The sequence below is a fragment of the Lepus europaeus genome, chromosome 16, assembly GCF_033115175.1.
Source record: "Lepus europaeus isolate LE1 chromosome 16, mLepTim1.pri, whole genome shotgun sequence".
Lineage (NCBI taxonomy): Eukaryota > Metazoa > Chordata > Mammalia > Lagomorpha > Leporidae > Lepus > Lepus europaeus.
This window is the reverse complement of record NC_084842.1, coordinates 14,947,538-14,970,454: the sequence shown is the minus strand read 5'-3', so window position 1 is coordinate 14,970,454 and position 22,917 is coordinate 14,947,538. Positions and strand designations below refer to the sequence as shown.

At 51.7% G+C, this 22,917-nt stretch overlaps 1 protein-coding gene across 2 annotated transcripts in view; it reads right to left on the bottom strand.

Annotated features, from left to right (window-relative positions):
- Positions 1–6,506: 6,506 nt before the first annotated feature.
- MFHAS1 (multifunctional ROCO family signaling regulator 1) overlaps positions 6,507–22,917 on the bottom strand; it is a 95,598-nt gene continuing 79,187 nt past the window's right edge. The window contains exons 2-4 of one of the 2 annotated variants that reach the window (XR_009868168.1): positions 19,621–19,747; positions 13,503–13,613; positions 6,507–9,023 (exon numbers count right to left, since the gene is read on the bottom strand). Coding sequence is in view for 1 of the 2 variants with exons in the window: in XM_062212678.1 (XP_062068662.1) it covers positions 8,990–9,023; positions 19,621–19,747 (161 nt within the window). In the remaining variant the exon portion in view is untranslated. The remainder of the gene's footprint in view (positions 9,024–13,502; positions 13,614–19,620; positions 19,748–22,917) is intronic. The other variant, XM_062212678.1, reaches the window with a different exon arrangement.

The following is a 22,917-nucleotide window of genomic DNA, read 5'->3' as shown; positions in this document are numbered from 1 at the left end:
CAGGGCACTAATGCCATTCACGAGGGCTCCCCGCTCGCGACCCCACCCCCTCCTGAACAGCCTGCGCAAAGCCTTCCACCATGCACAAGTGGGATGGTGAGGATTCAGCCGCTTCTGCCAGAGGCCTCAGCTGTGCGCTGATCGGTCCCTGTGGCTTGCGGCTGCTCTCCAGCCTGCTCAGTCCTGCTCTGATCCACCCCGAAGGGGTGCAGCCTGGCGCAGGCTCGGCCTCCCCACTCTGCCCCGACTCCGCTCCTGGGCGGCTCCCGTAGGAGCTCCGGGCTTCTCGGCTGCTCGTTAGCATCACGGGGCTCCCAGCATCCTCCACCCGCCCCCAGGTCTCCATCTTAGGCAGTGGTTTTCCACACTGCCCCAGGCAACGCGAGGGTCCTCAGACTCAGAGCACCGACGTTTCCCCTGGACAGAGGCCTGCGCCCTGCCCGGGGACCGGCAGAGGGGCCTTCTAGGAGGGACCCTGCGACCAGGCTGTTGCCCCTTTAATCATGTTTCTTTCCGAGACCCACAAACCCCACCCCGATCTTTCCCTTAACGCCTCACAGCCAGGTAAGTGCAGGTACTAAATCGCCAGTTCTTAAGTTTGTTTTTACAGTTCAACACCAAGCCGGCCTAGAGCCGGTTTGCACTAGATTGAGACGGAGCAGGGGAGTCGCACAGGAACATAAAGGGGGATTATGACCTCAAGGGGGACGCCTGGCACCGACGTTGCCCCTGGGAACCCAGAATTGGAGAATTGAGAAACGGAAGAGCCAGACAGCCTCAGGAGGACCCCAGGGATTACAATACTCGGGCACTGGACTCGTAGTTATATACAACCAGGGGCCACTGCAGGCTGACCCCGCAAGCACTGACCTGTGATGTGTCCGCCGAGACTCCCCACCGCAGGGACAGACTGGAGCTTGGCCTTCCGTCTCCCAGCCAACTCGATTTCTGTAATAAAACCATTGTTTTCTCAAAAGCCTGTGTGTAATACTGGCTTCTACGCGCGCACAGGCAGCGAACCTACCCGCAACTGCCTCTACTGACGGGAGCCTCGCCCCGTGTGGGAGCTGGGCAGGGCAGTCAGCCCCATGTTCTGGGCCCTGCCCCGGGAGTTCAAGAGGACTTGGGAAAGGGCTCCCATCCCAAGCAGCTGGGTAAGATGAGGAATGCCAGCAGCCCATCCCGCTCAAGGGAAAACTGTACCCCTACCCCCTCATAGGGAGCTGGGGGAACAGAGGGTCTCCATCTATTTGGCCACATCTGCCCAGAGAATAGGGACCAGGGTAGAACTTCTAGAACTCTGGTATGAGGAGGAGGAGGTGGAGGAGGAAGGGAGGTCGTGGCTGAAATGCCCAGAGTATAGGGACCAGGGTAGAACTTCTAGAACTCTGGTATGAGGAGGAGGTGGAGGAAGGGAGGTCGTGGCTGAAATGCCCAGAGTATAGGGACCAGGGTAGAACTTCTAGAACTCTGGTGTGAGGTGGAGGAGGAGGAAGGGAGGTCGTGGCTGAAATGTCCAGAGTATAGGGACCAGGGTAGAACTTCTAGAACTCTGGTGTGAGGTGGAGGAGGAGGAAGGGAGGTCGTGGCTGAAATGCCCAGAGTATAGAGACCAGGGTAGAACTTCTAGAACTCTGGTATGAGGAGGAGGTGGAGGAAGGGAGGTCGTGGCTGAAATGCCACAGACGCTGGCTGTTCTTACCAAGATTTATTTTAGTTCGTTTTCTTCAAAAAGAATATATATCCATTTGCTGCATGTCTTTAGGACAGTGTTCAGAGATTTCGAGTGAGTGTGCGTGTGCTTCAAAATAATTTTCCCTGGATGTTTTGCTGGGAAGAACTCCCACTGAGCGTCTTCCTCTGTCACTGGAAATCCTCCCATCTGCCTCTTGGTATGTTTTTTGGAGTAGGATACAGTGAATGTATCCCTAGTTCAAATTTAAGGCATAATTTTATATATAGTAATTCTGTAATCTTCCAATAAATTTGTGCTAGAAATTTTAAAACTAAGGGTACTCTTTTTTTTTTTTATTTTCACTTTTTATTTGAAAGGCAGAGTGAGAGAGGCACAGACACAAGCAGAGACCTTCCAACCGCTGGTCCACTCCCCAAATGGCCACGACAGCCAGGGCAGGTCCAGGCCAAAGCCAGAAGCCAGGAAGTGGCCTTCCGACAGGGCTGGCAGGGGCCCAAGGACGTGAGCCATCACCTGCTGCCTCCCAGGGTGCTCACTAGCAGAAAGCTGGATTGGAAGCAGAGCCAGGGCTCAAACCCCGGTGCTCCATCTGAGATTGGACACAGGCTTCTCAAGGGATCTCAACCCCTGTGCCAAGTGCCGGTCCCTGGGGGGAGGAATCTTTTTTTAAAATAATTAATTTTTTAAAGAATGATTGATTTATTTGAGAGGCAGAGTTAGAGAGAGAGAGAGAGAGAGAGAGAGAGAGAGAGAGAGAGAGAGAGAAATATCTTCCATCCATCGGTTCACTCTCATCCAAAGCCAGGAGCCACGAGTTTCTTCCTGCTCTCCCACATGGGTGCAGGGACCCAAGCACCTGGGCCATCTTCTACTGCTTTTTTCCCAGGCACATTAGCAGAGAGCTAGATGGGAAGTGGAACAGCCAGGGCACGAACTGATGCGCATATGGGATGCCAGCACCACAGGTGGAGCCTTAACCTACTGCACCACAGTGCCAGCCCGAAGAAATCTACATTTAAACGCTCTTGTCAGGGGCTGGCACTGTGGCGAAAAGGGTAAAGCAGCCGTCTGCAGTGCCGGCATCCCATATGGGCACCAGTTCAAGTCCTGGCTGCTCCACTTCTGATCCAGCTCTCTGCTATGGCCTGGGAAAGCAGTGGAAGATGGCCCAAGTCCTTGGGCCCCTGCACCCATGTGGGAGACCAGAAGAAGCTCCCGGCTCCTGGCTTTGGAATGGCGCAGCTCTGGCCATTGTGGCCAGTTGGGGAGTGAACCAGTGGATGGAAGACTCTGTCTCTCCTTCTCTCTGTGTAACTCTGACTTACAAGTAAATAAATCATTAAAAAAAAAAAAAAAAAAGCCGGCGCCGTGGCTTAACGGGCTAATCCTCCACCTTGCGGCGCCGGCACACTGGGTTCTAGTCCCGGTTGGGGCACCAGATTCTGTCCTGGTTGCCCTCTTCCAGGCCAGCTCTCTGCTGTGGCCCGGGAGTGCAGTGGAGGATGGCCCAAGTGCTTGGGCCCTGCACCCGCATGGGAGACCAGGAGAAGTACCTGGCTCCTGGCTTCGGATCAGCGCAGTGTGCGGGCCGCGGCGGCCATTGGAGGGTGAACCAACGGCAAAGGAAGACCTTTCTCTCTGTCTCTCTCTCTCACTGTCCACTCTACCTGTCAAAAAAAAAGAAAAGAAAGAAAAAAAGCTCTTTGGGGTCCTTCAGACTTAGTCGGGCCAATCACCTGGTCTCCATGCAGAGTGTGTCAACCCAGTGGGATCACATCAGTTCAGTGGTCCTGGTACCTCTTCAGTTGTGAGCCAGACATTCACATAACATGTTCATAACTGCAGCTAGCTTCCTGACTTTTTTCTGGCTTTATGCATTACCTGTACATATTCACTTCATATTTTACTTAGCATTCATTTTTAAAGCAAAGATTTGATCATTAGTGCAAATAGCCAATTAATATACATAATACAAAAACTGTTAAAAATTCTAGCTAGATACTGTAGAAGTCTCTAAATTTATAGTCTTTTTTTTTAAAAAAGAATTGTCCATTTTTTATGGTACATGTTTTGTGGGTTCTAAGAAAGTTTTATTCTTTTAAAGGTTGTAAAGGTATTGTACAATTACATCAAGAAGTTAGATATAGAACTATAATGATGATGTGTTTTTTTTTTTTTTTTGGGAGAGAGAGAGAGGGAAACTATGCAGCAGGATAACATTAGCTGTATTTGGTTAGCAGTGCACCCACGGTATCTCATTTAATATTCCCACCAAGTGTAGGAGGTTGATTGTGTTCCCTTTTTGATGCACGAGAAAACTGGGGCACAAGACTCAGCTGGACGCAGCGCTCTTAGCCACCACGTCTCCTGTGTGACAGAAACAGACGCAGGCCGCGGTCATCTATCTGAGAGACCTCAGGCGGCCTCCCATGGCCATGTGGGCGGTGCCCACCCACATCCACAGTCACCCGGCGAGAAAGGATCCCTTCCACGCTCAGCCACACAAACACGAGGACACGTTGTGCCCTCTCTGCCCCTTCGCAGACTCGTCCTTCACACCAGCATCTCAAATGGCCTCTGGGTCCTGCAGCAAGGCCTCTTCAGCTTTATCTTGTGCATTATTTCCCAAATTCTTGGACCTCAGAGCCCTTCTACAGAGCAGCAGGTGTTAGTATCTCAGAAGACACACATGGCTCACAGAGCAATGTGGGAAACTAGGGGTTATTCTCATTGCATAGAGCAAAACACATTTCACTCAAAAATATTTCTTGTGCATGGATATAAGATGAAGAGGGTGATGCTTCTAGGAGCTGCCACACGCAGTAGTAGTGTCACTGACAAGAGTACACTGAAACGCGCGCTGTGCACTGTTAGGCAAACTTTTAATGTTGTGCAAACATCATGGAGTGTGTGACACAAGCAGACTCCAGGATGTAACTGGTCACTAGGTGGTAGGCTCCTACAGGACTAACGTATACACAGGCGGACCATTGCAGACTGGAACATCCTATGTGGTGCACGATCGTATTCTAACACGGTGTGTGTCACCAGGGGAACTGTCTCATGCTCTGCCCACCATGCCCCCTTCCTACTCATTGCAAAGTCAAGTTCCACCAGGCAGCCTCCCTCGTGGGAGACAGAAACTGTCACGGGAGAAGGAAACCCCAGGCATTTGAATTCGGCACCGAAGCAGCCACCCTGTGTCTGGCACCCTGCTTCCAAAGCTCAGGAAACCTGAAACAGAACAGCCTTGGGAGGGAACGAGATGGGTGATAAATAATGCACTTCTAGTTGTCACCACCAACATCTGCTTATCTGTGTGACCTGTTCAGCAAGTTTAAAGAACTCAGAGTTGCTTGCCAAAGAAAAACAGAGCCGGATGCTTCCTGAGCGCTCTCCCAAGGGCAGGGACAGCAGTGGGGAAAAGCCCGAGTCCTTGGTGTTATCTGGATGCAGCTGTTAGGGCAGTCTCTCCCCGGGAACCCACCTCTGGCTGCACCACTCCCTTAGAAATGCGGCCGCCCCACGGTTTCTGCTTTTTCCCTGGTAATGCGTGTGTGCAGCTAGGACAGTGAGCGGCTCTCCCTACCTGTCCGGGGTCCTACAGAGGCCTTGGTCTGGGGCTGCTGCTTCTGCAGCTGCAGGCTTCTTCCTCTCCTGTCTTCTCATCTGTAAATCAGGAGCAACAGAGCCTCTGATAGGGTGCCTGAGGGGCCCACCCTTTCTGCGTCAAAGACAGCCTGGGGTGGAGGGGCTGTGGAGGTAGATGGAGGGTCACATTTATTTACATGGCTGGTGGGGAGAAGGGGTGTGGCAGGACTTTGGTGAAGAGCCCATGAAAGATAGCTCAGGGAAAAGGGAACTTCACACTTGCAAATCCACAAGCTGATGTAGAAATACAGGGGACCAGTGAAGAAAGCATCAAGATTTTTTAAAAAAGAGATTTCATTTGAAAGGTAGAGTTTTAATGCCCTGGCCTGAAGTGCTGGCATCCCATAGGGGTGCCGGTTTGAGTCCCAGCTGCTCCGCTTCCCATCCAGCTCTCTGCTATGGCCTGGGAAAGCAGTGGAAGATGGCCCAAGTCCTTTGGCCCCTGCACCCGCGTGGGAGACTGGGAAGAAGCTCCTGGCTCCTGGCTTCGGATCGGCACAGCTCTGGCTGTTGTGGTCAGTTGGGGAGTGAACCAGCAGGTGGAAGGCCTCTCTCTCTGCCTCTCCTCTCTCTAACTCTGACTTTCAAATAAATAAATAAAAAAGAAAAGGCAGAGTGACAACTGGAGGGGATGGGGCAGGGAGAGATAAAGAGACAGAGAGAGAATATCTTCCATACACTGGTTAACTCCCCAAATTGACCAAATGGCCAGGGTTGAGCCAGGCCAAGGCCAGGAGCCTGGGACTCCATTCTGGTCTCCCACATGGGTGGCAGGGACCCAAGCACATGGGCCGCCATCCACTGCTTTCCCAGGTTCATTAGCAGGAGTTGGAGCAGAAGGACTCCAAGCAGGAGCTCCAATACAGGATGCCGGGCTTGCAAGTGGTGGCTCAACCTGCTGAGCCACACCAAGGCTCCCTGAAAGGATGACATTTAAGAGGCAGAGCCAAGATGCAAGAGTTGAGATTCAAAAGGCCCATCCTCAAAACAGGTGCAGCTTTACAGTGGGGACTCTCCCTTCTTCTTCTCTAGGCCACAATCCCCAAACAGAGGAGCCCATCATCCCCCACCTCCTGCAGGGCAAATGTGACCAAACACAGCACTGGAATTCCTGGACTGACAAAACCAAAACACACACACAGAAATCACGAAACCCAAGTTAGAATGGCTTAACCATTTCTTTGCACTTTTATTGAATTTTTTTTTGTTTGTTTTTTTCATTTCTGCCTGGTTACAACAATGAAGTAGGAAACCACAATTACAGTTCACAAACCGTGGCATGGAAAACCACACACACTCCGCCAGGAAGTACAGCAAACCCTTTCCTTTCTATTCATTCAAAGAGAGTCCAACGTACAAGTGTCAATTATGAGCACTGTCATTTTTTTTTTTCTTAGAAGGGGGAAAAACATTTGTTCTGGCAACGCTTTTACAATTCCAGGAAGTGGTTTTGATACCACGAGTTTCAGGAATAGAAACCATAATAAACTTGGAGGGCATCTGTTTGCGAGGCCAGGGACTCCTTGGTTGGGAAGAAAAAAATTCCTCTTGTGCTTAGTGGATGGGCTGTCAGCCTCGGCGGGCCGCTGGCTTCCCAGGTGTTGAAAGGGAATGGAATTTCCTGCATGGACGGCAGAAATTGCTGTAGAGCACAATCACAATGTTTCTGGACCCCGCCCCTCCCCGACCCCCAAAGCAAGTTCTCATGCTTTCCTGGAGCTTCTCCGTGGTCACAGGACCCTCCGCCACGGCCACCCTTTCGCTAGAACCATGTGACGCCAAGGTTTCTTCTTACACTGCTTCTCTAGGGTTCAGATGACAGCACAAAACATCGCTTGTCACAAATCAGCAGATATTAGGAATGTGGGCATCTACGTTCATGAGAGGAGCAGACACTCTGCGGGATGTGTCGCCCAAAGGAGCGCTTCTTCCATTTTCTACGGCCCCCTGGGAAGTTAGCCCAAAGTCAACACTGCAGAGTCTTTTTCTTTAAGAAGACTGGTCAAAGTTGGTTCATCGGACAGTGGAGACACTGTCTCATGCCAATTGATTAACTTTTATTGCCCAACAATTCAACAGTTCATGAAGCAATTAAATGTTAACATTCAGCTTACACACACCCACACACACACACACACACGAGAACTGTGACAAAAGGATCAACCAGAGTAATTGTGTGACTGTGTTCAAAAAGTAAACGAAACCCCAAGCTTGATGTGCCGCATTCTAGTGTTACAAAACGCAAACATCGTCTGCTCCCATTGATTTTATGGTTGAGAGAAATCAGATGCACTCCACTGGCCATCCAGGAGACGGGGCGGTGGGCCCCCCGGGGGTGCAGCATGCAAACAGCCTGTGATTTCTTGCAGTGCGGCCACTTGTTTATTTCTCTGAGACACTTTTTGTACACATTGGCATCCCAAGAGTCAATACTTTCTGAAAGAAGTGGAAGAGTAATAGCAGCTGACTCACTTTCCTTGCCTGGCACTGTTGAGAAACTGTGAGGTTTTTTTTTTTTTTGATCCCCTTGGGGAGGAGGCAGATGTAAACACATTCTCCAAAGCAGGTGTTACTACTGCACTACTGGTTGGCTCCAATTAGGAGTAGGAGAGCGAGTGAATTGCTTGGTTTGCTTTGCAAGCTGTACCTTATAGAGATGTTAAAACCAGGATCTTACTGGTCCAACAAGAGGCTCTGTATGTACCAGTAACTCAGGAGCAATGCCGCTCTCCAATTAGGCAGCCTCCTCTCCGAAGGTCTGCTGGCCAGATGTGGGGGCCCTCAAAGTGCTGTGCTACATCTCAGACTGTTCTAGCCAAGATGGGGACTTAACAATAGAGCTCTTGGCACGATCCAGAATGGATCCCCGATCCTCTTAAGTTACTGAAAGGACTCAGGGTGTCCAGGCACTCAGGCTGTGTGAGGAAAGGGAGGGGACCCCTGGTGACTCATGGGCAGGGTGGGGACAATGTCTGAGACGCGCATGGCAGGCCCTTGCTCATTGCTGGCAATCTCTCCGGACCCTGGGCTCCTAGACAGACATCTGTTTTCTTTTTCTGAATCTGAGAAGGCGGATTAAAGAATAAAAGAAGAACAAACAAGACTTGCCGGTGCAGGAAAATAAAGAGATGGGCCCCATCTTGGCACAGTTCTCATGCAAAGTATTGCACCCAGTGTCAACTAACGCTAGAAGCTTCAAACTGTATAAATTTAAATGCATTTGCATATTATAAAAATAAAGATAAACATATACATATTTTACACTAGTTACGGAACAGCGATGAACATCAGTCGATCCTTCTTTCACATTGAACAGAACTGAAATTTGAGTGCTCGACATACTGCCACCTGTACGGAAACTATGGCTTTTATGTACATGGAAAACAAAATCCCTGAGAAGCCATTCGACTTTTTTTTTTCTTGTCTTCAAGTAGTGCTCTCCTTGGAGGATCACAGTTCTGAGGTTCAGGTTGTAAAACATTTGCTCCATAGCTCCTCCCACCCTTCCCCTGCTCCCTCCCCGTCCGGAACACCGCTTCCTTCAAGTTCACGGCACAAGCTGGGGAGTGTGGAGGGCCAGCCGGTGGGCCCGGGACGTCCTGCTCCGCTCTCTGCTCTGCAGAAATTCCACAGCCACAAGAGTCACTGGTTTCTGTGCTTCTCACCAACGTTCTTCCTGGAGAGAAAGCACAGAGATGACAGAAGGGACAAGAGAATGAGACCGGGTTATAGCAGGAAGCCATGACGGAAGTCTGTGTCCTGCACCGATTTTCACTGCTACTATCTTTGGAGCTCCTCATACACGTGCAAATGTTAGGCGACTACCAGGGTCCCTACAAAGGGAGGGACCTTTTAAGTAGTTATTAGTCAAAAAAAAAGTGGCAACTACCCTAATTGGCTTATTCTATCGTACTTTTATAATCTAACTGGATTTCCAATTAACAGACCCAAATGCTCCACACACAACTGCTTCCTCTCAGAAGCAGACATGCACACGCATGGGCACACACCACCCACCCCCCCAGGAACGGCACTACGTACTAGAAACTGAGAAAGGGTGTTTATCTGGAGTAAAAAGCAAGATTTTACTTAAAAGTGTAACACATAGGGCTGTCAATTAGAATCTGGAGTTTGACAAACATAAAATGAAGAGACTGCGCAGCCTCCACTTGTTGAAACAAGTGGCATTCAATTCCAACAAACCAGCTAGAGGGAAAAGCATCGGCCGGCCCCATCCCTAATAGTGACACACGATGCACGGTTTTTGCAACATGTAATAAAACACGTGAGGACAACCAAAGGAAAGGAAAAGGTGAGGTTATGAGCTGTTTCCCCCAAACCCTGCCTCTCTTGATGCTGCCCAACTTCACGGACGCCGGGAATTCCACATCCAGCAGACACTGAATGTCCATCTGGCCCAGGTAAGAATCAGCCGTGGGTTCGGCTGAGCCCAGCAACAATGACATCGCCAAAAATGAGTCTCTTCCCTCTACGAACTGCATGGCAAGAGTAGTGCCTTTCCCCGGAGTACTTGTATCTAAGTCTTTACTCCAGCTGGGAGTCGATCTTGCTCTGTGTTTTACTCAGAGGAAACCAAGGTTCCAGGAGGTGGTATAACATCCCGGAGGGTGTACCAGTGACGGGCATAGCCAGGCTGACCCTTAACTAGGATCAGACTCCCAAGCATATCTGATGGCTAAAGGCAAGGCTGGGCATGTGGAGCCGCAGGGACAGGAGCATGTTTTTCATAGCACTTGACCATTAAGAACTTTCTGGTGGCCAATTAATATAGCAGACTGCTGGCAGAGAAGAGTTTGAAAAGTGCCTCCGATTCCAGCGACAGTGTGATGAATCCCAGCTGGGAGGGGGGTGGCACTGTGAAGACACATGTCCCCCTACACGTCGCACCACGGTTTGGTTCATGTGGGAGACAGGTCACCTAAATGCCTCTCTCACTGACTTCAAAGAACCTTGGAGGCATCATGTGTGGCTGTCTGCTCCCCCAGGCCACATGTAAGACTGAGAAATACAAGGGTACCTAATTAAGGGCACCAAGTGCTTAGCCAGCTTGAACATCTTTCCACATGGATACCCCCGCTCTCCCTGGGTCTCACTGAGGGCTGTCAAATCCTCTGCCTTCTCAGTCTCTCACTGCTTCTCCATCTCAATAAACTCATCTTGGGGCCACTGTCGCTGTGCACCAGGCAAAGACACCGCCTGGGATCCCCACAGCCCATATCCCAGTCTCTGGGTCAAGTCCTGGCTACTCAGCATTTCTGATCCAGTGTCCTGCCAGTGTATCTCTGCACGGCGGCAGATCATGGCCCAAGTTACTTCAGTCTCTGCCACTAATGTGGGAGACCTGGAAGGAGTTCCTGGCTCCTGGTTTCAGCTTGCCTGTCCCAGCCCTGGCTGTTACGCCCATCTGTGGAGGGAACCAGTGGATGGGAGACTAATTGATGGATCAGTTGCTCTCTCTCTGTCTGTGTCTTCTATCTCTATCACTCTGCCTTTCAAATAAATAAATCAACCTTAAAAAGCAAACACCTCATCTCCATCTTTGAGAATCCACTTCCAAAGCTGCTTCCTGGAACTTGGGTTGACTCCTCCTGTGGTACTACGCCTACAGGCCCCTGCTGACACCCCCATCCCAGGTTCACTGTAATTCCACACTCATTGGTCTGTCTGCTTGAAGAGTGACAGGTGAGAGTCAGGGCTGGGGAATGCCTCCCAGCGGAGCTGATGCAGGAACTTGGCCTTAGGGAACACGAGCGTGCACTGGGAGGGGCAGCTGGGGGCACACTGAGGGTGACCCCTCCCACAGTAAGGGAGCGGCTTGCCTGTCCACAGAGGGGCTGGCGTCTGATTGTAAAGGGCCTTGCCTGTCATTTTGAACTTGACACTGTAATCACCAGGAAACCGGCCAAGGCTTTTAAATAAGGAGAGATGTGCCAGGGTCTGGCGTTAAAAGATAATGCCAGAGAGGAGAGGCCAGATGCCAGACGAGACTCAACCCCAGGAATCCTGGCAGGTACAGGGGTCGGGGGGGGGGGGGGGGGGGGGAGAAAGGCACGTGGGCAAAGTCACTCGTGTCAAGGCACACGGACCTGATGGGGTGATGGGACCACAGGTCTCGGTGAGAGACAGCATGGGCAAGGCAGGAGGGGGAGGCATAAAAGCTGATGGATACCCAGGCCGGCGCAGGTGGGGGCAGAGCGATGGCACGGCCTTGAGACAGGAAGCCCAGGCCAATGTGGCTCTTTGGGGAGGAAGACAGTAAATTCGGCGTCCACCTGTGATGCCTACAAGACACTTGGGGCGGCTACCAGGAGAGACGCTGGAGACGGGAGGTCTGCATGAGGGGCTCAGAGCCAGAAAGCGCCCAAATCAGAGAATCTTCCCTCCCTGGCTTCCAACAGAGAAGTCATGGCTCTAGGTATTTAGCTGCTTAGGCAGAAACAATGTGTTGTATCATTCCAGGTCTTTGTGTCCTGTATCCCGCACCTTGACATCTAGCCTCCATGGCTCTGCTCCTCCCAGGGGGAGCCGGGACCTAGAGATGGCAAACAACTCACCAGGAGGGTACTTTCCAAATACCAACCAATCCTGAACGCACACCCCAGCCGCCTCCTCTACCAGGCGCTCTCGCCGCAGGCCACACCCCACCTGCCCCCCTCCGCCCCTGCGCCAGGCACCCGGCAGCTAAGGACAGCGTTTCTGCTCTACAACCACTGACACTGTGCAAACCAGGCCGTCCTCGGCCTGCTTCCCCTGCCTGGCCCGAGCCCCTCTGCAGAAGGGACAGGGAAGCCTCCCGCCCACAGCTCTCTCTCCTCTCTTTTCCAACCGCCATGCTTCTCTGGTAGCTCTGCCGCAGGTGGAGAACTGCAAGGGATCGACACATGGGAGCTGCGAGGGATCGACTCCCTTCTCAATGGCTGTCATCTCCGGCCCCTGCCTCAGGGCTTCCAGTCACACACTGTGTCGGACAACACGTGTGCAAGTGAGCGAGGGCACACACGGCCGGGAGCCATGGCATGGACTTCAGCAAGTGTGTTGTGTGTGTGTGTGTGGGGGGGGGGATGCCATGGTCTGGGCCTCAGCTCTTCTCTGTCTTGTGACTTACAGGGATGTGGGCAGGCTCAGGAGCCTGGGGCTGGGCTCTGAGCGTCCAGCTAGGCACTGTAGGCCTTCATGACTACAAAGTAAAAGAAAGGACCCCCCACACCCCCCAGCTTATCCCATGACCTGAGGTCGGGCATATAGGTCTGCTGCAGGAGGCCTTATACAGGTCTTCATGTAGCAGTGAGGGGCGGGGATGCTAGCACTCTCCTCGGCCTGTCCAGCACCCACCCATGGATGGGTCCTAGATAAGCCAGGGTGTTGATTTCATGCTAGTATCTACATTAGCAGAGACACTTTGCTATTCTTACATTTATATGCCATCCAGGACACACCGCTTATAGTCCTAGTAGAAATAACAGCTGAGTATTTATTTATTGACTCTAAGTCAAGACGTACACAAAATGCTTTATCTGCAACTGCCTAAATGCTCACAAGACAAATGCTCATGAGATAAGCACTTCCCAGAGTTCATGGGAAAATGGAACTCAAGTTAGTATTTTGGTGCCAAAAACTTTGAAATCCGTGCACAGTTTTTCCATAATCCAGTCTCCATGAACTTTCTAAAGACCCCTGTACCTCCCTGGTCTGCATCTTAGTGCTGTGCTGAGTCCTAGCTGTGGTAAGTGGTAAAGATTCAAACTCAGGAAGCAACTCAGAAGCTCAAACTGCCTTGAGGAAAGAAATACAAACCATTGCTCAGAAAAATCTATACGCTAAGCTGATCACCTGGGGCTTCTTCCTCTGTAATGTCAGAGTACATTTTAGAAATTACTTCTTTTATCCAACAAGGATCTCAGATTACCGATATACACAATAATATAGCGAATGAAGCAAAAGCATAAGCAATTTCCTTATTTCTAATTTCCAAATGTGACTCAATACTGGACAAGAGAAAGGCCTGTTATCCAGGACGCCCGACTGTATGGGATCGCTTCGGCCCACCCATCCCAGCCCTCATTTTCCCTAAATTCTCCAAGTTCTCAAGGGGGCCTTCCCCATTCAAGAACCTCTGTGCTTCCCAGAGACTTACCCTTAAACACAGGTGCTCCTAAAGTCACAGATTGGGAACAGTAAAAATGGTGGCATAAGGGAAAGAAGCACTAGCTTTTCCACTTAATTTTCCAAGAAAGTATGAAGATACCTAAGCAGAGAGGGGAGAAATGCCAGTATCAATGTGGCTGATGGAAGACTAGACAGTTAAAGAGACACAATCGCCCACAGCCTGTAACGCAGCAATGAGCGGTGTCGCCCCTTGCCCGGGACAAAACAAATCAACGCACGCCCGTGTGAGCCACGCCACAGACAACCCCCACACTTTGCCTTTTCGCCCGAAACCACTGCCTCTCCCCGTCTCCCGTGTCCGACGATTGTGTAGTCGTTTGAAAAAAGCCAGCTTCATCTTGGTCCAGGGCCTCAGGAAAAAGTGATCAAGTCCACACTAACTGGAGTGCACGTGGCCACCCTCTGCCTGCTTATCTGGTGAGACAAAGCACACAGAGTCTTCATACCACGCTTCATAGGAGGCGCTCTCCACTGGCCTTAAATGCCCCCTGTCCTAGTGTAACGGCCAGAATTCCTGTGCGAAGCCATGCCCGCGCTTCCGTACTGCTCACACCCGGCAGTCTCTGGCGTGCCATGGGGACCTTTCTTGAGCGGGACCTCTGCAGCAGGCAGGCAGAACGCCAAGTTTTCAAAGCGCAGTTTTGAAATGCAGTACCGGCGCCTTGCCCTCTATGATTGTTAGTACTTTCTGGAAAAGGAGAAAGCTTAGCCCAACAGTTTTCCAACAAGCCCATGCCCGCTAATTCTCTAACCTGTGACCTGCCCCCATCCGAAGTCACTTCCTCCCTCAGTCCCTGGGCACTGCCAGCGCTCCCAAGAGGACAGGGCAAAGGCTGACCTGGGACGACCCCCCAGAGAAGTGTCGCGGGCAGGGAGCAAGAGCGACACACATCCTGTGGACACAGGGCCAGTCCATTAGGAAACCGCACGGAAGAATGTGGGCTGTGGTCACGGGGCTCTCTGCCAGGTCAGCACACAGTACGGAGTTCAACTGGTGATGGAGAGGCCGGTTTAAACCATTTTGGAAAGAAACGTTCTGCAGGGCACCTAAAAATGAAACAGCGCTGGCAAGCTGCCCTCTGACCAAATAAGCTCACACTCCCTGCGCACTGAAATATCGAGTGTCTCAACCTGGAGAGCGACTGAGCGGAGACGGAATTCACAAGTAGAATTTCTAAGACTACCTTCCTACGATCGCTTTAGCTGTCCCACGGAAAGAATATTCTTTATTATTTGTTGTCCCCTACGGCTCCTGATGTGCAAGGGAGGCTTTTCTCACTGCTCCACCTCCCCACCGTCATCCAGGAACCAGGGGCCAGCTGGTGGGTGCGCTGCCTTCAGACTGAACTGTGGCCGGGGGAAACATGGCTTTATGAGAATGTTTTTAACCACCAGAAATCAGTTCACTACTGACTTACCAGGCACCAGTGCCATTTTTCGAAGTGACCCTAGGGGCTGGCGCTGTGATGCAGTGGGTTAAAACCCTGGCCTGAAGCGCTGGCATCCCATATGCGTGCCGGTTCTAGTCCCAGCTGCTCTACTTCCAATCCTGCTCTTTACTACAGCAGTGGAAGATGGCCCAAGTCCTTGGGGCCCTGCACCTGTGTGTGAGACCTGGAAGAAGCTCCTGGCCCCTGGCTTCGGATCGGCTCAGCTCAGGCCATTGCAGCCATCTGGGGGATGAATCAGTGGATGGAAGACCTCTCTATCTGTGTCTCTACCTCTCTGTAACTCAAATAAATAAAAAGAAATCTTTAAAAACAAAAGTTGACCCTAAACGTACTTATGAACTGCATGGAACTAGGTGTGACCCTAGATCCAGAGACAGCAATTAGGTGTGTGCTTTCTTTCTGGGTGATGAAAATATCCTCAGATTAGCTTGTGGGGCTGGGTTGCACACTTCTGCAAACAGACTGACAATGACTGAATAGGTGCGTTTTGTGATATATAAACTACGCCAGTGGAGCTTGAGAAAATGTGCCCGACCCGAACTGTACCATCAAGGAACTCCAAATCCTTCCCAGCAACCCCAGCAAACTGGCTCCTAGACGAATGCTCATCTCATCATCTCAACAGCAGGTGTCCCTGGCAATCAGCCCACGATACGCCAAGTGTGGAAATCACTCACCCTTCTACCTCTTATGGATCGGGCAGGACTCGGCTCCCCAGACTTGGGCAGACATTTAAGGCCCAAAGTCTTATGTTAACAGTTAATGGATTAATGCCAAAGGCGGCTGGATTAGAATGGAGACTTGATCTGATTATGGAGGCCAGGAGGTGGTCTGGTGGGAGGCCTTTAGGGCGTCAGGGCTTGCCTGCAGAAGGCAGTTCTTGCGAAGTAAGAACTTGAAGTAAGCGGACTTGATTCCTGCATGTCCACTTCCGGGCTTGCTGTGTGATTGGCCCTCTGCACCTGCTCCGCCTCTCCCAGATGCCAGACTAATGGGCCTGCCAGATCTCGATCGGTGAACCTTGGAGATACAACCTTTTCCTTCCCAGCAAGCTCTTAGTGGGTGCTTTAGAGCAAGGAAAAAACTGACTGACACACTCCTGATACTCAGCAAGAGGACAGGCAGCACCCCTGCCCCCACCCCGTCCCAGGCCTCCCCCGGGGTGGGGGGTGCAGGAGTGGAGGCCCTGCAACCAGTCACCATGACTGCAGTTGGAATCTTCAACCACCTCCAACTGGGACAAGCTGTGCAGGTAAAACACATTTTAAAATAAGGAACACAGGGCTGGCGCTGTGGCGCAGCAGGTTAACCCCCTGGCCTGAAGCGCCGGCATCCCATATGGATGCCGGTTTGAGATCTGGCTGCTCCATTTCTGATCCAGCTCTCTGTTGTGGCCTGGGACAGCAGTAGGAGATGGCCCATGTTCTTGGGCCCCTGCACCCACGTGGGAGACCTAGAGGAAGCTCCTGGCTCCTGGCTTCTGGCTTTGGGTTGGCCCAGCTCTGGCTATTGTGACTATTTGGGGAGTGAATCATTGGATGGAAGACCTCTCTCTCTTTCTCTGTGTAACTCTGACTTTCAAATAAATAAATAAATCTTAAAAAAAAAAAAATACAAGGATCACAGCCTCCCCCTTTTTGCTCTGTTGCCTCGTGGGTGATTAAGATTCGTGGGAATTTAAAAAAATCTTGCAGTTCCTAAGAAAGGGTCACACACTCGCTGGTGTCGAAGGCTTTTTCTGTCTAAATCAAACGCAGCACCTTCATTTTACAAACGGGCAGCCAGGCAGGTAAGTGACAAGGCTGATGGGGGCTCTAAAGGAGAGGCGTAAACTCACTGAAGAAGAGCTGGAGGTGTTTTAGAAGCCCCCGTAAGATCCAGGCCCGTGGCCCAAGGGCAGAGTGATTATCGTCCTGGCCTGCGGGGACATTGCTCCTGTTCCTCTCCACCCTCTGCGGACTCCAGCAACACTGACCTGTCCACCCGAAGCTGACAGCAACGTGGCATGGACCACTGCCTCGGCGATGACAACTGTGCCTCACCCGCAGGAGGCCACATGGCCAAAGGCAGGGACACACTGGCCAGGGCGCCCACCCTCACGGGCACGGACGGGATCGGAGAGCTCAGAACGTCCAGCGCGCACTCACACGCTGCAATCCCCCGAGGGACGTCTTTGCTTCACAGAGCTTCTTGCCCAATCTGCTCTTCTGGGAAAATTCTAATGTAGAAACCTGATTAGCAGAGCCGGCTCCTGGCCATCGCCTGCGTTTTATGAGAAGGTGGACCAATGAAATCTCACTCTAGGGTTCCCTGCTCAAGCTAACCTGGTGGAGACGCAAATCCAGTGCAACAGCCCCAGGATCCCCATCTCCGGTGCCTGTGCGAACCCCAAGTCTCAGGCTCAGGCCCAAGCTGTGCAGGCTTAGCGAACGCCTCCTCTGACAGCTGTCCTGATGGAGGCCCTGAGTCTCCTGCTTCCAACATACTGTCAATCACTTGTGAATTAACCCTCCCACAGGGCCGGGTCCCACCTCCATGCATGTCTGTTTGGGTTCGGTGTTCGGGAAGGTGGGCTGTGGGTGCTGTGGTAAGGTGTAAGGCTGGACTGCACAAGCATGGGATTTGAATCTGTACTTTTGTATAAATGGAGACAGAGATCACTTCCTCCTGGCCTCCATACTAAAAATAATAATAATAATAATAATAATAATAATAATAATAATTTCCAAGGAAAGTCTTGCTGGGAAAGTGAAACAGCCCTATCTAGAGGATATTCCTTCATTCAGAGTCAAGTATTAGACTGCAAAACTGACATCCATTTAATGAGACTCTTTTTTGATCCCTTTCAAAATAGAACGACTCAGCTCGCTAGGTCTAAAGGGGTTCAGGGCCACCACAGGGCTCCCTCCAGCACCCAGACAGCTGAGGCTGGGAGCCCCGGATCGCCCACGCCCTGAAAGCTGCTTGCTCATTTAGGTTCAATAAACCGTCAGAGGGAGGGGCTGATAGCAGTCCTTTCCAGGTTGGTATAAACGTGGTCTCTGTGGCTGCACGAGAAGCAGCCCACGGGAGACACTGACAGAGCTGGCTCGGTGCCACTGGGGTCCCCTTGTGCTGATGGACGATCTAACTCCTGCCTCTAACTTGCCTATTACATGGCGCGGATCTATGGCAAAAACAATGGATTAAAAGCCTCTCTCAGCTCAGCGTGCTCAATGACCATTTCCCACTGTTCCCTGCCCTGCTGGGTCCATCATGTCCCCTTATCCTTGCCCTAGGTGCATTTCAAAGAAAGGGACCAACGTGCACAAACCAAACAACGGCAACATTCTTTGACACACCCTGCATAGGGGCGAGTCTGGTTAATATGACGCTGCTATGTTCCCCTGCTCTAACATTTAAGGAGCACTTTGAGATTTTACAGTGTTGAGGGGTCTTGTTGCTGATAAATGAAACTATGCACCCTGGTAGCTAAAATAGCATTCTGGAAGTCGGAGCATGAGATAAGAGCTTCCCGGGGGTGTTCCGTGATCTCTTCCAGCACAGATAGCTTGGGCCAGCTCTGTCTAATGAGTCGCCCAGTTTGGAGAGAAAGGGGTGTCATCCATGCACGTCAGCTACTAGTAACGAATGACAGCAGCACAGGGCATCGTGCTCCCCAGAGGGCACACCAAGGGCAGGGAAGACCCCTCCCCCCTCCCAGGGCACCACCCAGAGCTCTGGAAGGCACCCCAGGAGCAAATTTCCTAAGGTGAGAGGACAGGTCATGATTCTCAAAGGCACACTTTCCACTCTCCCTTTGAAAAGCTTACTATACGTGGGAAAAAATATCTAAGAGGCCAGCTAAAAAAGAAAACTGACGCTAGCTGCACGATGTGCATTCTTGGCTGGGTTCAGCACCTTGCTGATAACCCACAGACGGCGAGCCCTGACCCAGGAAGCTCTGTGGCTTTCGTTTCAAGACTGGGGTCAAAAAGCATTTCCGCTTGGCTAGCAAACGGCCTTGTTGGTTCTGAATACTCTGAAAAACAAACGTGCCCTAAAACACCGGGATGGGTTTATCTGGAGTAGGAAGCTAACATTCTGTCCAGAAGTTACTTAACGTGTGTTCATTTCTCTAAGTCTATTTTTGGGGGGAAGATGGTGGCAAACAGCACAGTTCATGGGTGTCAGAGCCCTAGGACAAATCAAAACAAGACAAAAACAACCCCGAACTAATCTAGTACAGATGTTCCCAGGCTGACCTTGTTTAATGGTCCCCTCTGTTCTCTAGAGCCAGGGCCCGCTTCTGTAATGACAGAGGTAAGCCTACCCATCGTGTAGCTGCGAATATACTAAACATTCAGGCACTGTACCTTTTAAGTGAGTAAACTGTGTGGCACGTGGATGAGATCGCAATAAAGCTGTTTTAAAAAATACGCTGACTTTATCAGCAAAAGTGAAAAAAAAAAAAAAAATCACACAAGAGAAAGTGAAAGTCGCTATTCTGCTGCATCAGCCCAGACCAGGAGGCTGTGCCGGCCCTGGGCCCAGGGTAGGGGTTGTGCCGTTGCACCTAGAGTGGTGTTTTGTCCTCCAAGCTCTGCAGTGCAATCAGGAGCGCCAGGCAGGGCGCAGTGGACTTCCAGAACTCACTTGGAACAGGGGCTGATCACAGTCGGCGTCGGTGGGTAAACCAAGGCAACATTCACTCGCTCGCTGCCGTTCTTGGGGCAAATGATCTCTGCCACTCCTTCCGGTCTGGGCTGACTCAGCAACTCCCCTGCAGAAGGAGGGAGAAACACGCCATTAAGATTCGCCCTCAAAGCGGGCCCACTTCACAGAGGGACGCCTGGCAAGGTTTGGGGAGGGGCAGGGAGCGAGGAAGCCAAAGGTTTCCAGGCCATGCAGTCAGAGCCAACGCGCAGGCGCGGACAGCAGATCGGCGGGCTCCCACCCCGACCGCGGCCCACTCACCCGTGTCACCCAGAATAAGGAATGCGTCCCGGTGGTTCCGGCTCCAAGGCTGTGTCCCAGACAAAGACCAAAGACGGCAGCTGCTGCGGCCCTGCTCACCTGCCTCTCCACAGCCTGACTCCAGAGGCCCGCGGCTCCCCGGGCTGAGCCAGGCTCCCCAGAGCCCCACAGCACAAGGGCTGCCAAGGACGGGCTCATTAGGATGGGGCAGAAGGGGCTTTGGGCAGGCCGCAGCAGCCTCTCCACGAAGCCCTGCACACAGGCAGAAGTGGGTACCAAGGTACGTACACACAGCATGAGGCCGGCCCTGTCGCCTCCTGGCAAAGAGAGTTGCCTGGGTGGGCGGAGGTGCCAGCTAAAGGCACCAGCACGACCCTTTCCCAGGACTGATGGGCTCGGGTGAAAAATAGACAATTAACTCACGATTAGCACAGTACCGGGGAAATGTGGCACTCCACACGCCCTGGATATGATCTCTCTCCCACTATCAGGGCTGGCAAACCTTCATTCTGCCAATGGTCATTTGGATATTTATAGCATCATTCTCTCCAGGCCATACGAAGTTAACTTAAAAATCGGCCTGCAGTACACTGACTGAATTCAGAGTCCTGCCTGTGGCTGCCTTGGCAGGGCTGGACCCAGTGATTTCCTTCCTTCCAGCCCTGTGGGCCATGGTGACCTCCAACACTGCCTTCCCTCCTGCTGTCCACACACCTGCACCCAGCACTCTGCTGCCCCTCTGCTCTCGTGGCCAGCACTGCACTCGCACTGAGGGTACTTAGTAAACAGCTTCTGATGGATGACAAACTGGCCCCACTTAAACTCTGGAAGGAAACAAGCCACACCAAGGTCGTAAAGTCGTGTACCGACGGGGACAGACGCTCCTGAAACTCAAACCTCCACGTCTCTTCTAGATTCGCGAAAGCACCTGCCAATGTGTGATATCAATGCCTCTGCCTCACCCTGGCATGTCTCTTCTCATCTTCATAGTGCCCCAGAAGGGGCTGGCCTCATCTTACAGGGAGGCTCTGTGATGGAGCCAGAGTTAGGAGCAGTCTTGGGATGTGAACCTGGGAACCTGTCTCTGGGACTCTCCCGCTATACCACCAGCCTCTAACCGTGGCCAATAAGGCCAGTGAAATTAATCATTGGGTCCGGCCCTGCTGAAGGCAACTGCAGGTGAGACTCGAAATTCAACACATCTACAGGTGGCTCAACTGCCAAGCTGAGAATTCTGTGTGGCCTGCACCTGATGTTATAAATATCCAAGCAGCCCTTGGATAGAAAGTAGGTGCCCCACCCCAAAACGGGAACCACTTCTCTGAGCCAGAACACATCTTTCCTGGAGAAAGGATGTTTTTCCTTCTAAAAACAGTCTTCTAAAATAACGAACTCAGTACTGATACATTTATAGTATTTTATGAAAGACTTTAGCCACCTGACTGAAGCATTCTCGATGACTTTGCACCACATGAACGGGATCTTGTGTTCTATAACTGAACCACAGCAACCGCCAAGCCACGGCAAAAGTTAACTTGGCATCCTTAGCTCGTCTCCTGGATACAGACAACGGTTCTGACCCCAGCTGGGGAAAGATCCCTAGATATGAAAGTTCATGTTAAAAATGGAAACGCGATCAAACTGATAAAAATGGAGCCGAGCAGGAGCACGCGACCGCTAGACTGAAACCTGGAAGTCACCCAGGCAAAAACATCAGTACAGAAGACAGGAGTCTCTCTGAGTGAAACAGACTGGCTCCGAGTCCCACAGAGAGCTGGTCTCTGTAAACCAAGCAGCCCACTGAGGACCACAGAGCTCCAGCGACAACCAGGGACGCTCTGAGCACCCCCAGGCGCGTCAGAACCTTGGTCCTGAACTGTGCTGCCCCAACCCCTCCCCTGATATTGTCAACTTCCACATTCTGTCCCGAGAGCCTTTCTAAGGCTGCACCGTAGACTGGGCTTCTCTGGTTTCCTCTGAAAACTCTCTGCTGGTTGGAACTTCATGCGGCCTCAGCTCCACCTGCTTCTAACTACCTGAGTTGGATCATCATCACGTGCCAAGCCCTGTCCCCTGGCACGGCCTGGCATAGTGAAGTCTGTGCTGAGGATGCTGCAGCTTTCGGTGGGCAGAAGATCGGTTTGCTAGAGAATGAAGAAGTTTCCCGCAGACTACTAAGCCCTGGGGCCACGCAGCGTTACTCTCCCCCAGACTCCCAGCATCACGCACAGCCAGTAACTGGTTGCTGGGTCCTAACCCTGGCAGTGCCCCCAGTCGTGGAAACAGAGCACACAAGCAGGAGGCATGGAGAAGCTTCACACAGTTGAAAAAGTCACTCTAAGCAGATGAACACTGAGCCATAGGCAGAACCGTTCAGAATCTCCAGGACATCTGCACGCTCCAAAAACCCACCGCCTGGTACCACTATCCTTAGGATGTCAGAAATGCGCACAGTTCCTAGGGTAAGGACAAAGGCAAACAGCCTTTTCCCTCTCCAATGCATCTTAATACAAGTATGGAGTGATTCATACCGTGTATGTATCTGGGAAAATGGCAGAAGCTAACTGTCCTCAAATACAACTGGACAAGCTTGATCTCCTAAACAGAGTGTCCTCTGGCTGAGCAGCTAGATAGTGAGCCCCTCCCGTGGGAGACTGCAGGAGCCCAGGGGCTGCCGGAGCGGAGCCTCCACTGTGCTGGGGCTCAGGGTCTGCAGAGGTGAGTGTGCATGGAGCCACAATATTGCAAGTTCGGACCCCAGGGCAAAGCACAGGAGATGCCGGCAGTCACCAGAAGGGGCGATCAATACTGATTCACAGGTTTGGCAAAGGTCTCAAAGAGTGGGGAGCACTTTGCTCAAAGTACCAGCAGTGTTATTAGTAGTAGTTATTATTAGTAGTTATTATTACTCGTCCAGCTCATTACTAGACTGGACAACAGTATGCATTGTGTACCTTACCATCAAGCTGTGAGATG